The following is a 15,872-nucleotide window of genomic DNA, read 5'->3' as shown; positions in this document are numbered from 1 at the left end:
TGGACCACAGAGAATCCAATTCTTCAGGCACCTGAAGAGGGTACCCCATCCAACCTTCATTGTTTTCAATGGTGAGGAGAAAAAGAGAGAACAGAAAACCCATTTTTCCCTTGCCATTGGAAAGAACAGAAGTCTCCAATGGTTCCATCACTGCCACCAGCCAGATCACAGAATAGTCAGAAAGGGAACATTCCCCATAGACTTTCCTGGGGCCAGAGGTTGGTGCCAAATCAATGTGGATTCAGAGGCATCCAGGCCAAGGAAGGGGCTTCAGGGGCTTCAGATTTGGGCTGAAACTGTTCAGGCCAAATCGCAAAAGACCCCATTTCATTTTATTTTATTTCATTGCACATACCTAATCAGAAGCTCAGCAGAGTAAACTCTGACTAGTGTTTGGATGGGAGACCTCCAAGATATACTAGTCATGGCGTGGTGGCTGGCAATTGCAAAGCACATCCATGCGTCTCTTGCCTGGGAAATCCAACAGCGAGGAAAAAATGGGATTTAGGATGTAAGCAGAGCAAAACCCAAACAGATTGATCCCTAACTGAGCTCAGCTGCATAAGTAATAAGTTCAGAGTTTTCTAAACCCTTCCGAATGGTGGCTAGCTATTAGGTGCAAACTCGCTTTCAATCCTTGTGTTTCACTGAACCAAAAATGACAATTCCCTGTTGCTTTTAACATGTATTTGGATTTCAGAGTTCTGAAGCATGGCAGGGCCACTGCAGTGGGTCCGGTCTCGTTGGCGCCGCTTGTTAACCAGAAACAACAGAGTGAGTGCCAGGCTCACACGAGAACTTGCTTCTCCAAGATGCGAAGGGAGGCCCCAGCAGGCCAAAACACCCAGCAAGGACAGAATAGTCATACCATGCCTGGATCATTTTCAAGATGAATATGAAAAAGCATCAAAGCACTACAAGAAGAACAAAATTCGAACTACCAAATATACGTTCTTTACATTTATACCGAGAAATCTGTTTGAACAGTTTCACAGGTAAAGTTCAGTTCTGTGAAATTCTAATGAGACGGAGGGTTTTTTGTTTGTTCTAAGGATCGTGGTCTCAGATGTGAATTTACAGTCCACGCAGGACATGTGAAATAGTTCCCACGGCGTCGTTTTCTGGATCAGCGCTCCCTTTATGCCTCACATTTAGGAAGCAGGACTCAAGTACAAAATATGAAGTGACAATTGGTCCATAGTTTTGAGCCTACCAATGTGGCTATAGCTTCCTGGAGACTGTGGGGGCGGACGGTCACATTCAGGATGGGGCTCTTCCTCCTGACACACCTGGTGTAAGGAAGGGACGGAGCAAACTGCAGGTTGATTTGGCCTCTGGCAGGGGGAAGGGGTTATGGGCACCCTTTTCCTTTTTCTCGCTCTCTTACCATCTGCCTGAATTTCTTTATGCAAATCCTATTCACCTGGTCTTACCCCCAATAAGACTCTTCACCTAAAAGAAGTCACAAACTCTTCTCATTTCTCCCCTTCCCCTGCTACTGTTTTTTTTTTTTTTTTAATTTGACTCTCTGTCTATGCTTTTTCCCGACTCACTGGCCTTAATCACAAGGAGGTTATTCTTGGGGATGGTTTGTAGCTCAGTGGAAGAGCCTCTGCTTTGCATGCACAAGGTCCCTGGCTCAATCCCTGGCATCTCCAGCTAGAAAGGACCAAGCAGTAGGTGATGTGAAAGGCTTGCACCCGAAACCTTAGAGAGGGGTTGCCAGTCTGAATAGATCATCTTAGCCTTGATGGACCAATGGTCTCATTCAGGATAAGGCAGCTTCATGCCTGAGGAGACCTTGCTCATAGTCCATAGAATAATCACAGGTCCTGGAAGTGGGAGTGTCTGACTCCTCCCGTTCTAAGCCAGACAACAGGGGCAGTCAGCCCCTCAGCTTTGCTGTCCTCATAGACTCAGCTTTGTAGCTAGAGCTATAGGTTCTGCCAAGGCCAGGTCCCTTCTGTCTTCAGTTAAGTTAGAACTTCATAATAATGTAAATAAAGGAAGGGTTGTTATCATTTCAAAGGTCCCCTTCTCCTCCTTAGTCACCAACTGACTGACAATGGTCAAAATGGAGACACCATTTCATAACAATGTTATTCAGTACTTAGGAAACACATCAAATGAGTTCTTACGTACTTCAGCAGCGATGAAACCCCCTTTTTTGTTATTGCATACGCAGTAATGTTATAATGTCAGAAACACTCCAGATGCTATAGGGGAGAGGTGTGGAGAATCAAGAAACAGCATGAAAGCATGGTGTCAAAACTGGAAAGGAAAGGAAAGGAAAGGAAAGGAAAGGAAAGGAAAGGAAAGGAAAGGAAAGGAAAGGAAAGGAAAGGAAAGGAAAGGAGGAAAGGAAGGAAAGGAAAGGAAAGGAAAGGAAAGGAAAGGAAAGGAAAGGAAAGGAAAGGAAAGGAAAGGAAAGGAAAGGAAAGGAAAGGAAAGGAAAGGAAAGGAAAGGAAAGGAGGAAAGAAAGGAAAGGAAAGGAGAAAGGAAAGGAAAGGAAAGGAAAGGAAAGGAAAGGAAAGGAAAGGAAAGGAAAGGAAAGGAAAGGAAAGGAAAGGAAAGGAAAGGAATTAGTGGATTGCTCAGGGGACAGCCTGATGGGGTGGGTGTTCTTTCCCACAACATAAAAGGGTTTTACGCATCCACATCATGCCTACTTCACAGGGCTGCCCAGTCAATTCCATAATATCCCTCTTAGAGAATCCTTTCCAGGACCCCCCTCCTGCAGCCCTCTCCAAAGAACTGCTGATACAATGTTTTTTACAGAAGAAAAAGTGCATTTCTTTATCTGGGACCTTGATACAGAAAAGTGGCTTGATACCATATGAATATATCAACATTCTGCATGATCGCTAAGTAATTTTCGAGGACAGCAAAGGGCAGAGACAGGCCCTCCCTCTCTTCACATTCCGCCATAATTTCATAGACACCTTCCCAATAGGTAATCAATCTGAAAGTTGTAATCATTTCCTTGAGTATCACTCCATCAATGTCAAAACCTAAAGTTAACTGCTGTTCTTTCACACGTGACGTATGCAGACGTTCCTCATCCACGGTTCATCAGCGGATCCCAACTTTATTGTCTGTTCTTTTGCTTTCTTTCAGAGTGGCCAATTTATATTTCCTATTTATAGTTATACTAAACTGGATTCCAGTGGTTGAGGCTTTTCAGAAGGAAATCACCATGCTACCTCTCCTGGTGGTACTCACTGTTATTGCCGTGAAAGATGCTGTGGAAGATTATGGGAAATATAAATTAGACAAAAAGATAAACAACTTATTGACTAAAGCCTACTGTAGGTAAGTCACTGAGGACTGGAACGGGATTGTTGTGTAGGGTTGCTGGCTCCCGGTTGGGAAACAAATGGGGATTTGGTAGCCTGAGGAGCTTTGATGAGAGGACAGACTGCAGTGGGGTATAATGCCACAGAGTCCATCTCCCAAAGTGGCCATTTTCTCCAGGTGAACTGATTTGTCATCTGGAGATCAACTGTAATCCCAAAGAATGTCCAGCCACTTCTCCCCTCACTGGAACCCAAAGGACCACCTATCCAGAAGCCTTTCTCAACTCTTTTGCCATTGAGAAGCCCCTGAAACCTTCTTCAAGCTTCAAGAAACCCCAGAAATGGCTAAATCATGCAGAATATATTTGGGAAGCATAACTGTGTACACACCCCTTGGGCCCCTACCCTTCCCACCTCTTCCAGGCCCATCACTGGCCATTGGAGGGGGTTGACATGACCATACAGAATTATAACACCCAATAATTATTTTAACAAATTTTAAAAATATGTACAAAATTGATTGACTCCCACACATTTAGGGAACCCTGCCAGGGCTGTTGAGAATCCCCAGGGCTTCACGAAACGCACAAACGCGCCGGCCCAGCCCTTTCCCCGCCCACGACGCAGCCAAGCTGGCCGGGGAGAGCCTGGGTGGGGGGGGGGCAGCCAGCTTCGCGGCCGGGGTAGGAGCTGGGTTCAGCTACTTCCCCAGCCGCGAAGCCGGGAAGCTGGACCGCGAGGGGCTGGGGAGAGCCCTCCTAGTGCCCGCTGTATTTCAATTACAGCGGGCTTAACTACTAGTTGACACATAAACTGCATGAGCTATATTATGGATGCTTTCTTAATTTGTATGGGAGGCATGTTGTATCACACATTCTGGAAGGCTGCATTGAAAAACTAGCTTGGGTTTGCACTTAAAGAGTTTTGCTGTTTCCTTGGCAAGGAACATGCTCAATCTTTTCTGAAAGCAAAAAATGCAATGCAAACATTAAGGATGAGCAGATTCTCGGTCAGCATTCTGTCCCTCTGTGTGCAATTGGTGTGATCGAGTCACAAAGGCATCCCCAGCTTCCAGAGGCAGAGAGTTTGATAGGTTTTATGGCATGTCAGAGTTATTTAGAATAGCATCCTTTCCCTTTGTTTACGTATTGGTTTTGAAAGGAAGCGCCTCCACCCCCCACCTGTTTTTCAGAAAGGAAAAAGCATACATAGACAAATTCTGGAAAAACATAACCGTTGGTGATATCATCCGATTGTCATGTAATGAAGAGATCCCTGCCGACATGGTGTTGATCTATTCCACGGATGCCGACGGAATCTGCCACCTGGAAACATCCAGCCTTGATGGACAGACCACTTTGAAACAGAGACAGGTGGTGAGAGGATTTGAAGACCAGGTATATCCTCCCCCCATCCATCTCTAATGCTTCATAACACCTCAGGGTGGCAGTCTGTGCTCATGGCCACAGCTGGAGACCCCTCTGGTGGAATAGTCTTCTTCTAAAGCAGATACAAAGGGTAACTTCAGTAAAATGTTGGATGTTTTGCTAGGCAGCAGTCCAGCGGGTGTTTTTATTTTTATTTTTTATGACTGGCCTATTTTTTCTCATTTGGCTAGTGAAAACGGAAACATCCCCACCCCCATTCAGTTCAGTCAGAACCGTGGGTCCTGGGTGTTTGGATTATGGGCAGCCCCTGTAGCTTTCCGGAATGCTGGATCGATTTTAGGTCCACTGCTGTTTTGGGTTTTTTGTTGTGTTTTATGGGGTTTAATCATGAGAGGTGGGGTATAGCATTTCAAGATGAACACACCTGAAGTGCAGAGGTGCCAGAGCTCAGTGGGAGAACATCTGGATCCAGGCTCAATCCTGGCATCACCAGTTTAAAAAGAGAGAATAGGTGATCTGAAAGACTTCTTCCTGGGACACTGGAGAGCTCCTGCCCATCACAGTAGTCAGCACTGACCCTGCTGGATCAGCCATCAGAGGAATTAGTTTGGTGTAGAGGCTAGGAAGGCGGACTTCTAACCTGGCGATCCAGGTTCGATTCTGCGCTCCCCCACATGCAGCCAGCTGCGTAACCTTGGGTTCGCCATGGCACTGATAAAGCAGTGATATCAGGGCTCTCTCAGCCTCACCCGCCTCACAGGGGGTCTGTTGTGCAGAGAGGAAAGGAAAGGCGACTGTAAGCTGCTTTGAGTCTCCTTTGGGTAGAGAAAAGCGGCATATAAGAACCAGCTCTTCTTCTTCTAATCAGAAGAAGGAGAAGAGCTGGTGTTTTGTACCCAAAGGAGTCTCCAAGGGGCTTTCCATTGTCTACCCGCCCTCTCCTTTGTGAGGTAGGTAAGGCTGAGAGAGCTCTCAGAGAACTGTGACTGGCCCATGGCCACCCATCTGGCTGCATGTGGAGGAGTGGAGAATCAAACCTGGTTCTCTGGATTAGACAGGCCTCCACTCTTAAGCACGACATCGGGCTGTCACCTTGTATAGTTCTGCTGAACCTTTTGCCCAAACATTGAGGGAACGTTTCTTGTGCCTTGAATAGAGGCTTAATGGAATGGGACTTACCTGCTGGTATCACTGACTTTCATGCCATGACAAGTTTTCACCGGCCCATTTCTGCCTGCCCTGGATGAAAGGAAAAGGATATTTCCATCGAAGGTGGCTTCATTCCTTCAACCCGACCAGCTTGCTGTGTCCACATTCACTTGGCCTGCTCTTTTGTCTTGGCAGAATCACTTTCTTTGCAAAGTTACTTTTATTGCTCTTGCACACATAGACAAATACCGCATCCAAAGAAACCCATCCAGTAACTTGCATCTGATACAGAGATACAGGGACAAGATCGCCGTATCGCAGCAGTACGGAGCACACAAAATGCACAACCAGTAAATGCACACCTAGTAAACAGAACTCTCCCAAAATGGAAACATGAACCACAAAACGGGGGGGGGGGGCAATGGAGGGAGGGGGGGGCTCGTTTTTTCAACTGAATTAAGGTAATCTTATTTGTTAATTCCTTGAGAGCTTCTGGAGGCCTTAATTTTACATGCCTCCTGGAAGAAGGAATTCTCTTTAGGGTGGAACAAAAAGCAAACCTAGCTGACATTACAAGAAAATGAATAAGTCCTTTTTGTTTGCATTGAGAATCTTCAGTGATAAATTAGCCCTGCTCTTCTGTTATGCTATTGCTGTTTTGGTCTGCATGTCTCTTCCTCCTAGAAATGCCCCATGCTCTTTTCAAAGGGGTCCTGATGCGAAGGGCATGAACCTTCGTAGCTTCTCAGCCCTGGAGTTAGTTACCTGTGCTTTTCCATCAGGTTACCATGCTGAGTAGTTTGACAGATGTAAAAGAGAGTTTGCAAAGAGCAGCCTCTACTGGCAAGAGAATTCATTCTTCCTTTCCGTTGCTCCAGTTCATGCCTGAGACCCTCCTTTGTGTGCCCATACAGGCTTCTGAAATTGATCCAGAAAAATTCACCAACAAAATAGAATGTGAGGCCCCTAACAATGACCTCAACAGCTTCCGTGGCTTTCTGTAAGTAATTGGGGGGAATCCACATTGTTCACTGTATCCCTTTCAAGGACTCTTATTGCATGGCAGGGGCTCATGGTAATTGTAGTACTGGAGAGGAACAGTTTCGCCAGCCCTGCCTTAAAGCGTTCATTTCAAACCAGGGCCAAGCAGCCAGCAATCCCCAGCCTTACCCTAACCCCCCCCCCCCCCCCCCAAGGCTGTGACCTACAGCTCCCAGTAGGGTTACCATCCAGCCAAATTCTGGTAAGGAGAAGCTGAACAGGTCTGGGGGCGTGTGAATACATGTCATGCCAATGCTGTTACATCACTTCTGGTACAAGCCCAGAATTGACTGACATCATCATAACAAGGTGAGGCTCTAAGAATCGCAAACCATAACCCCGACATGATGACATCACTTCCAGGGTCAGGCTAGATTTGACAAGGTCAGCGCAATGCCGATTTTTCCTCCCCCCGTTCTGTGGAATGGCAGCAGGGGATGAGGGGGTGCCAGTGGGGGGAGGCCAGAGAGCACTAGTTGCCACCAGGGGCAGCAGAGGGAAGAGGCTATGGAATGGTACTGGCTGGCTGATTGCATCGATCCATTCTGACTTTCCCAGGCAGGTAACTATCATAGCTGGCTTGTGTGTTCTGTCATTCCAGGGAGCTCGAGAATGAAGAGCGCATCGGCCTAAATAAAGAAAACTTACTCCTCCGAGGATGCACAGTCAGGAACACAGAAGCTGTGGTGGGCGTTGTGGTATACACAGGTCAGCATTGTGGGGCAGATACTGCTGAGCTGCAGACCAGGAAACAGTGGTGGTGCCACTGCAGCCATTGCAGACAGTGAATCCCACAAACAGAGAGGCATCTGGGTAGAAACAGTCAAATTCAGAGCACTGGCAAAATGGCAGTGCTGGGCAAGGCTACAGCAGCCTTTCTCCACTTCTTTACCCTTGCGAAACCCTTGAAACATTCCTCAGCCTTCGAGAAACCCCAGAAACGGTGTGATCATGCAGAATAGGGTTGTGAAACATAGCTGTTGACAGGCACACCCAGACCCCTCCCCTTCCCACCCCCTCCAGGCTCATCATTGGCCATTTGGGGAGGGAGGGCAGGTGGAAAGACCATATATTTGTTTTTAACAAGTAATTTTTTAAACAATTTAAAATATATATATTAAGAATTAATGAACTCCCACCCATTCAGGAAACCCTTTAAGGGCCCTCAAGAAACTCCAGGATGTTACAAAAGACCAATCGAGAAAGCCTGGCTAAGAGGGAAGTGCCTGCAGACCGCAGGGAGCTCTGGCTTCAGTGTCTGAAGGACATTTTGATCCCTCCCTATTTCGGGTGTCTTTGTCTAAGGGGGCGGGCAGTTGATTTGTGTCTCAGGTGCTGCACACCTCCACAGGTTTCTGCCCTCTGTTTTATTTCTTGATCGTATTTCAGGCAGAGATGATTGAGCTATAAGGTTACTGTGGTTCTCCAGGCTCTTCTCATATGGCCTTTCCATCATAACTGTGCAAGGAAGCAAATACACAACCACCATGTGCCTCACGTACGTTCTCCAAACAGTGTAATCCAATTGGAATTCAGCACTTTCCCATATTTGCCCTGCTCCCCACCCACCCCCAGTCTCATTGTGTACCATAGCTATCAGAAATCATCTGCACTGTGGATTTTCATCATTAGGATGTTCTCCCTTTGCTCCTGTCCCTTTCAAATTCAGGGTGCCATTCTGCTCATTGGTAAGCCCCGGGGATGAATATCACAAAATAGGGATGATTAGTCTTGACTTTGCTTAAATTTCACACAAGTATTTTTGATGTCTGTGGATTCCAAAGAAGGATCAAATATATGGTTGCCAGTTTGAGGCTACGAAACACATGGAGAGGGGTGGAGTTTAAGGAGGTCGGGATTTGGGGAAGGGGGACTTCAAAGAGATAAAAGAAGCTGGGCTTTTGCGCCCCTTTTTTTACTACCTGAAGGAGTTTCAAAGGGGCTTAAAATTGCCCACCCTTCCTCCCACCCACAACAGACCCCCTGTGAGGTAGGCAGGACTGAGAGAGCTCTGAGAGAAGTGTGACTGGCCCCAGGTCACTCAGCTGACTGCATGTGGAGAAGGAGTCAGGAATCAAACCCGGATCTCCACTACACAAACTTGGCTCTCAGTGCCCAATGCCATAGAGTCCCTCTACCCAAGTGGCCATTTTATTTGTGGGAATTGATCTTCCCCACCCCCCAGCCTGGCCAATGGCATGTCCAATCCCATGTTTTTTGTGTGTCCAAAGGTCATGAAACCAAAGCAATGTTGAACAACACAGGCCCCAGGCACAAGCGGAGCAAACTTGAGAAGAGGGTGAATGGGCATATCCTGTGGTGTATTTTACTCCTCTTGCTCTTGTGTTCTACATCAGCTGTAGGTAAGTTGCGTATGTCAGATGCCAGCTTCACATGCTTTCCTTCTGCCACTTGTTGGGACCTTTCTTGTCTTAACTGGAGAGGCCGGGGATTGAACTCTGTGTGAAGCAGGGGCCTTTCCCCTGAGTCACAGCCCCAGCCTCCTTCTGGTTCAAAGGTCTCGTGGGAGAGCAGTTGGCGGCGCCCTTTCTCGCCCCGGATCCCTCTGCGGAGTCACTGTCAGAATTCGGCTGCTCATCCCTGTTTGTCTGAGATGAGAAATGTTCTCCCTCTTCAACGTGTCATACCATTAAGCAGAGGAGGAACATTTCTGGAAACTGTGAAGCCATAGGAATAAACGGGATAAAAAAGCATTTTGTTTTGGAAAACTGATAATGAGGTGCAATTACTGAAAAATATATCAGAGGGATTGGTTTCCCTCTCCGTGTTCACAGGGTCGACTTTTCTGCTTTCTGAGCTTTCTGAGCTGGGCTAATGCCAAGGCCTTGGAGTGCAGGGTCTCGGGCTGACACTTTTCCTTTGTTTCCTTGTTATAGTTCACTGGTATCGGCTCAGCAGAATCAGCAACCCTTCAGAGACATTTAGCAGCCCATTATTAAGATCATTCACATTGTTATGGAGGCTGGTAGTTTTACTGCAGGTAATTTCACATCTCTGCCACTTGTTTGGGAATCTGAAGTCATCTAATTATTAGAGAGCTGATCCAGATGTTTTTTGAGGCAAATTTGAACTGGAACTGGCTTGGTGGATAAAGCTGTACTAAATTATTCTTTTCTTTCTTTCTTTTTTGCTTTCATAGGTCTGGATTCCAGTTTCTCTTTATGTTTCCATTGAATTTATGAAATTGGTGCAAATATCTTTCATAAAGACGGACAAAGACTTTAACAACAAGGAAGCAAATACAACGATCGATTGCCCAACATTGAATATTACTGAAGACCTTGGCCAGATCGAATACATATTTACCGATAAGACCGGGACGCTCACCGAGAATAAAATGCTTTTCCGGGAATGCTCCATAGGAGGCCAGAAATACACACATGAGGAAAACGGTAAATCTGAGAGAGAATGAGATAGCTGACGAGGTCGGGGCCCAGTTCTGTGTCACCCAAAGAGCGTGCCCCTGTCCTCTTTTTGCCCTCTCCACTGGAAACAACGGAGGTCTGACGTGGCACCCTCTTTCGGTAGCCATGGAACTGGGCTCCCTGGTCCCCTCGGTTGGAAACTTGAGGATGCTTTCTGGAGAGGCTTCATGCCTCTACCTCAAACAGCGCTGCCCCCCCCCCCCCCGGACCACAGAATAGACAGGAAGAAATAATTTCCGACTAACTTTAATGGTGCAAAATCGCTTTCGATTCAGCTGAATCGATTGGGCTAAAGCCAAGCCAGAGAAGGTTGCTTTGGATCCATGCTGAATCAATTCACCCCAAATTCGAAAGGGTCCAAATTTCTTTTTTTTCCCCCATCTCTGTACTACAGTTCAACAGGGACAGCAATAAAGTAGAGACAAGGTAGATATTAGACCACTAGCCTTCCTAGGATGAGATCAAGTTACTCTGCGCCATCTGGGTGAGGGGTCAACAGGTTTACTCCAGTGTCAATAATGTGACAGTTATCCCAGGCTGTATCTTTAGTTATCCCTTGTGGCCCAGATGTCTCTTTTGTCTTGGTAATTGAAAGGAGAAGAAAGATACTATATGTAAGTTGTCCCCAACCCCGGTCCGGAGGCCAATACCGGCCCATAGATCAGTCGGTACAAGGCCGCGGCTCCTCCTCGTCTTCCTCCCCGGCTGCTGCCTCGGGGGCTGCCCTGCCACTCTGCCACCGGCTCACCTTTGGTGCTGCCCAGGGGCCACCATAGCTGGCAGCACCCGTGAGCGGGTGGCAGGAAGTCAGGGGCACCGGAGGGAAAGCAAGCGGAGCAGGGGCTCAGGCTGTGAGGTCCCTCAGCAAAAGACTACCCTCCCCAGGCCTCAGTAAAATTGTCAAGCGTTGACCGGTCCCCGGAGATAAAAAGGTTGGGGACCACTGCTATACGTCATACTGAGCTAGGAAAAGACAAGATTGTGACTGAGTTCAGGGAAGATTGTATTTTGGAGTCAGAAGGATATTGATTGATTTCAATGGAATTCTGTGAAGCTTCTCTGGGAGCAGGTCTTGCATCTTCCTGCCAAGGTCAGGGGATCCGCCATCCTCAGTGTTTCCCTCCCCCGGCCTCCTCTTGGCAGAGGGGGAGATACAAAACGTCACTATTGGACCAAGAGTGTGATGTCACTTCCTAGGAAAACTAGAGTTTCAGGCAATTCCCAAAATGTTATGATGTCATTACCAAATTTTCCAGGAATTGATTTCAGACTACAGGCGTGGTCAGATCCCTTTTTATTGTTGTTGAATTGCATGCAGACATAGCTCTCTGGTATTTGTTCAGATCTTAGTTTTTACCTGAAAATAGCTCTAATTGATTGCGATTCAAAATATTATTTTGGAAGGATGAATGAATCTGAATTAATTTGAAGCTTTTTTGTTAAGATTTTGGTCAGAATACACTCTCTCATATACATTCCTTTTCGTGGTTTGCTTCTCAGGGGAGTCTCTTCAAGGCTCATTACCATGTGGCCAATCAATTTCCCCTTGTACCCCCTCACAGATGGCATACCCCCCCCCCCATGCCTGTGCCCCCAGACTCCTGCCAATGGCCAGGCCATGCCTGCCAACTCTGTCTCAGAAACAAGAAAGTTTTCTGCTACCACTTGGGGGGAAATGTACAAATTGAACGTTTTCTTTAGTCAACGCCACATTTTACTCTCTTTCTTTCCTGCTTTCCTTCTGCGTTTCTATTTAGCAAACAAAGCAAAGAAGAGCAGGAAAAATACAGAGATTTTGATGTCTTTTATGCATTGTATCAAATTTCTGTGAATTTTTCAACACCAAGCTACGGCTTACCCGGGCATCTGGTACATTCTGAGAACCCGAACTTCCCCTCGCTCTCTGTGACTTGCTTCTGGGTTAGCTGCTGGGTCCTAAGGGCAGTCCTGTTTCATAGCTAAATCAGTGGCCACTTATAATATTGACAAAGCTCCGTGGCCCCAGGGTAGAGATTTTAATTGCACATAAACTGTATGCCTTTTCTCTCTCTCTCTCTCTCTCTCTCCCTCTCTCTCCAGATGGCGAATTGTGCAATGAGGCCCAGGTAAGCACCCACCCTCCGGGATCCTTCCCAAGGAGGCAACTGGCCTTCTTCAACAGCCCCATTGTAAGAAACCCACAGATCTAATTCAGCCTTCTCCATTTCTTTTACTGTTAGAGGGGCAATGCCCGTTGCCCCCAGGGAAACAGCGGACGCTAGGTGCCCACCCGCACTGTGGCCTTCCTGGGGGCTGGCTACATGGCAAAAGCTTTTGCCCACCCCTCGACTCTTGAGGCCCTTCTCCGTGACTTGGAGGTCAGCTGTAGACTATAGAGATCAGCTCCCCAGAGGAAAATGGCTGCTTTGGAGGGGGAACTCTGCAATGAGAACTTATCTTGAGCCTCCCTCGTGGAGATGAAAGGCCTTGCTTGGGAGGGGGGAAGTCTGTGGCCCTGTGTCCAAGAGAGCTGGCCGAAGGCTGTGTCCTGGGCTTTGGCTGGAATTCCAAGTCACTTCCAGGCCACAGGGATCAGTCCCCCTGGAGCAAAAGGCTACTTGGGAGTGGGGACTCTCTGGCTTGGGACCCCACGGAGGCGCAGGGATGCCCGGCTCCCAATGGGAAACAAAGAGAAATGCTGAGGGGCAGCTACTGCTAATAACAGTGAACATCAAATAAGTCATAAACTTGTCACTATTTCTTCTTTCACTGAAAATATTTAATTGATAGTCCAATTTGGTTGAAGAAATGACAGACTTTGAGTCTTCACCTTTTACAGTTCAGTCCAATATCAAAGTCAATCAAAGGCAGTCGTGTATTACAAACAGGAAGCACAGACTGAGAAAGAATTTACTGCAGATTACTCAATGACTGCCTTAATGTCAGCTTCTCTTAGGTTTTCTGCCATTCAGAACTGCCTGAAGTATTCTTCAGGCTTCGAGAACCCCCAGAAGTGGGATCTCCAGGTCCCGGCTGAAGGCTAGGCTCCCTGCCGCTGTTCAGGGATGCCAGGCTCCAGGAGGGACCTGGAGAACCCGCAGAATCAAAGCTCCTCTCCAGCAATTGCCTTCGAGGGTTCCCCAGATTGCAAATGGCAAGCCTCACATGACTGACTCACGAGTAGAGATTTCCAGGGCAGAGGCTATTTCTGGATGCTCTGGGTCCCAGAGGGCCAGGAGGGGTCCCTTTCTGGGCCCCCCACAGCCCACCCTCAGAAGGTATGCAGAGGCTCTGCCAGGAGGTTACTCTAAGGTGTAACCTCTCCACCCCCCCCCCAAGAAAATAAAGAGGCTCCCTGCTTAGCTCCTCCCCCTCCCCCTTCAAGAAAAGAAAGAAAGAGGCTTGGCTCCCCCCCCCCTTCTGAACTACCCTAACCACGTGCAGAAGACTTTCCTGTTTCAATGGGGGGGGGGGAGGAAGACCCGAGTTCAAAGCGATCTGAATTCAACAGGATTGACAATGGAATAAACAAAGTAAGTGCAGACTCTGCCCTACTGGGGGCAATTCCTTTTCCGTGATGGATGGGGATTCCTGCCTACAATATCCATTCACAATAAAGAGTAGCAGTGGTTGACTGGTGAGGAATTGATCCCACACACACACACACACTCACACACACACCCCGTTAAAAAAATGGCAAGTGAAATGAAGCACCAGGGCAGTAGGGTCTGCAGCTTCCCCGTGGGACCTCGGGATCCCCTGAGATGAGTTTCCCTGGAGAAAAGGGATGCTTTAGAGCAGCCAGTCCCCACCTCCTGAGGAGCTTCTCAGGAGCCATTCTCAGGCTCCAGGGCCCACTCTCCAACCAGGATACGACCCAACATAGTGCCTGAGAGAACGGCTGGCTTGTATGTTTGCAAGGGCCCCTGGCTGCACGCAGCACATTTGACTGACGGACTGACAAACACAACATGAGCAGAGAAGAGGGACCATCTTTTTTTATCAGACAACAGGAAAGCCTGAGCCTTCTGACGTGCGGGGAAACCTTTTTGAAAGCCTCATGAAATCTTAGTGTAGAACATCTGGCCAACAGAAGCATGTGTGTTTGGCTTTGTTCTTGAACCCATGAAGTCAAGCACATGCAAAGGAATGGATTCCATGATGGCCTTTTCTTCCTTCGCACAAAGACTGAACTTCCTAGCAATGAATGATGTAATCTATGACAACAAGGGTATTTGTTCGGTTCATTTGCCAGGTCCCCCATAGACCCTCTGGGCTCCTCCTCTCGCATGTCCCAGTCTGTGGCTCCCTTCAAATGTGCCAGGGCCACCCATGGGGCAGATGTCCCCCAGAGAGAATCCCTGCTGTAGGGGCGGACTCCACAGAAGTCCCTGCCGTCCTTAGGCTCCACCCCCAGATCTCTAGGCGTTTCCCAACCTGGAGCTGGCAACCCCACCCGCTGCTGCTGGCCAGGAGGGACCTTTGAAGCTTCATTCTGCTGCTGTGGTTCTCTGCACGTTCGAGAGAATGACAAGCTGGCAATCCAGGAGGGACAGCAGGCCAGGGAAACAATCTGCAGATCCTGCCCACCCACCAAATCTCTCTGTCCAGGATACACCAGCCCCTAGCAACTAGAGAATTACTCAAAAAACACACCCTCACCTTCCTTCACAGCACTTATAGAGCAGTTCTGACCCAGCAGTGATATCAGGGCTCTCTCAGCCTCACCTACCTCACAGGGGGTCTGTTGTGGGGAGAGGAAAGGGGAGATGACTGAAAGCCACCTTCAGATTACCAGCATTCCGCAGGGCCTGTAAAACGGAGCTCTTCTGCCAGGCCTACGGTGAGGCTGGGCGGTCAGGAGGATCAGGTCCCCCCCCCCCTGAAATCTGGCGGTAGAGAGTGAGCACTAGTTCCCTCCACCTCCCTGTAGCTGAGGTGGCGGAGACTCGATGATTACTATTGCCATCTATTGCTGTTATTGTTGTTATTGTTTAATTGGTTATTGTAATTTTATGTGACTGTTTTGGATTTTAAGGGAGGGGTTCTTATGTGAGCCGCCTCGAGCCTTCAGGGGGAGGCGGGATATAAATAAAATTACAATAATAATAATAATAATAATAGATTCCTGGTGGAGAAAAAAGTGGCATAATAACCAGCTCTTCCTCTTCCCCTCCCTTCTCCTCCTCCTCCTTCTCTTCCTCCTCCTTCTTCTACTTCTGCTCCTACTTCTGCTACTACTACTCCTTCTGCTGCTCCTTCTCCTCCACATCCTCCTTCTCCTCATCTTGGTAGAGAATAGTGGAGTAATAAACAGCTCTTCTTCTTCTTCTCCCTCTCCCTTCTCCTTCTGCTGCTTCTTCTCCTCCCTCCTCCTTCTCCTCCTCCTTCTGCTTCTACTTTTGCTACTCCTGCTGCTGCTGCTGCTGCTTGTTCTTTCTCCTCCTGGTAAAGAAAAACAGCACAATAACCAACTCTTCTTCTCCTCCTCTTCCACCTCTTTCTTCTTCATCTTCATGTTCTTTTTCATCTCCTTCTCTTTCTCTTTTGACTCTCATCCTTTTTCAACATC

General features: G+C 47.8%; 1 protein-coding gene across 1 annotated transcript; it reads left to right on the top strand.

Annotated features, from left to right (window-relative positions):
• Positions 1-704: 704 nt before the first annotated feature.
• On the top strand, positions 705-13,019 carry LOC143828501 (phospholipid-transporting ATPase VD-like). Its single transcript, XM_077318874.1, has 9 exons — positions 705-995; positions 3,119-3,313; positions 4,490-4,694; positions 6,749-6,834; positions 7,477-7,583; positions 9,107-9,238; positions 9,773-9,876; positions 10,036-10,288; positions 12,401-13,019. The coding sequence occupies exons 1-9, from the start codon at positions 712-714 to the stop codon at positions 12,508-12,510; spliced, it is 1,476 nt and encodes a 491-aa protein (XP_077174989.1). The 5' UTR covers positions 705-711; the 3' UTR covers positions 12,511-13,019.
• The last annotated feature ends 2,853 nt before the right edge of the window (positions 13,020-15,872 follow it).

This window comes from Paroedura picta, unplaced genomic scaffold, assembly GCF_049243985.1.
Source record: "Paroedura picta isolate Pp20150507F unplaced genomic scaffold, Ppicta_v3.0 Ppicta_v3_sca37, whole genome shotgun sequence".
In the NCBI taxonomy this organism is placed as follows: Eukaryota; Metazoa; Chordata; class Lepidosauria; order Squamata; family Gekkonidae; genus Paroedura; species Paroedura picta.
Note: the sequence above shows the minus strand (reverse complement) of the source record. Positions and strands in the feature narration are given on the sequence as shown.

What these genes read in the sequence shown, in the direction of transcription:
- LOC143828501 (XM_077318874.1), top strand. Translation starts at nt 712, where the DNA reads ATGGCAGGGCCACTGCAGTGGGTCCGGTCTCGTTGGCGCCGCTTGTTA. An exon ending in AACAGCTTCCGTGGCTTTCT is followed by an intron (nt 6,835 to 7,476) that starts GTAAGTAATTGG and finishes CTGTCATTCCAG; the next exon opens with GGAGCTCGAGAATGAAGAGC. An exon ending in GGGCGTTGTGGTATACACAG is followed by an intron (nt 7,584 to 9,106) that starts GTCAGCATTGTG and finishes GTGTGTCCAAAG; the next exon opens with GTCATGAAACCAAAGCAATG.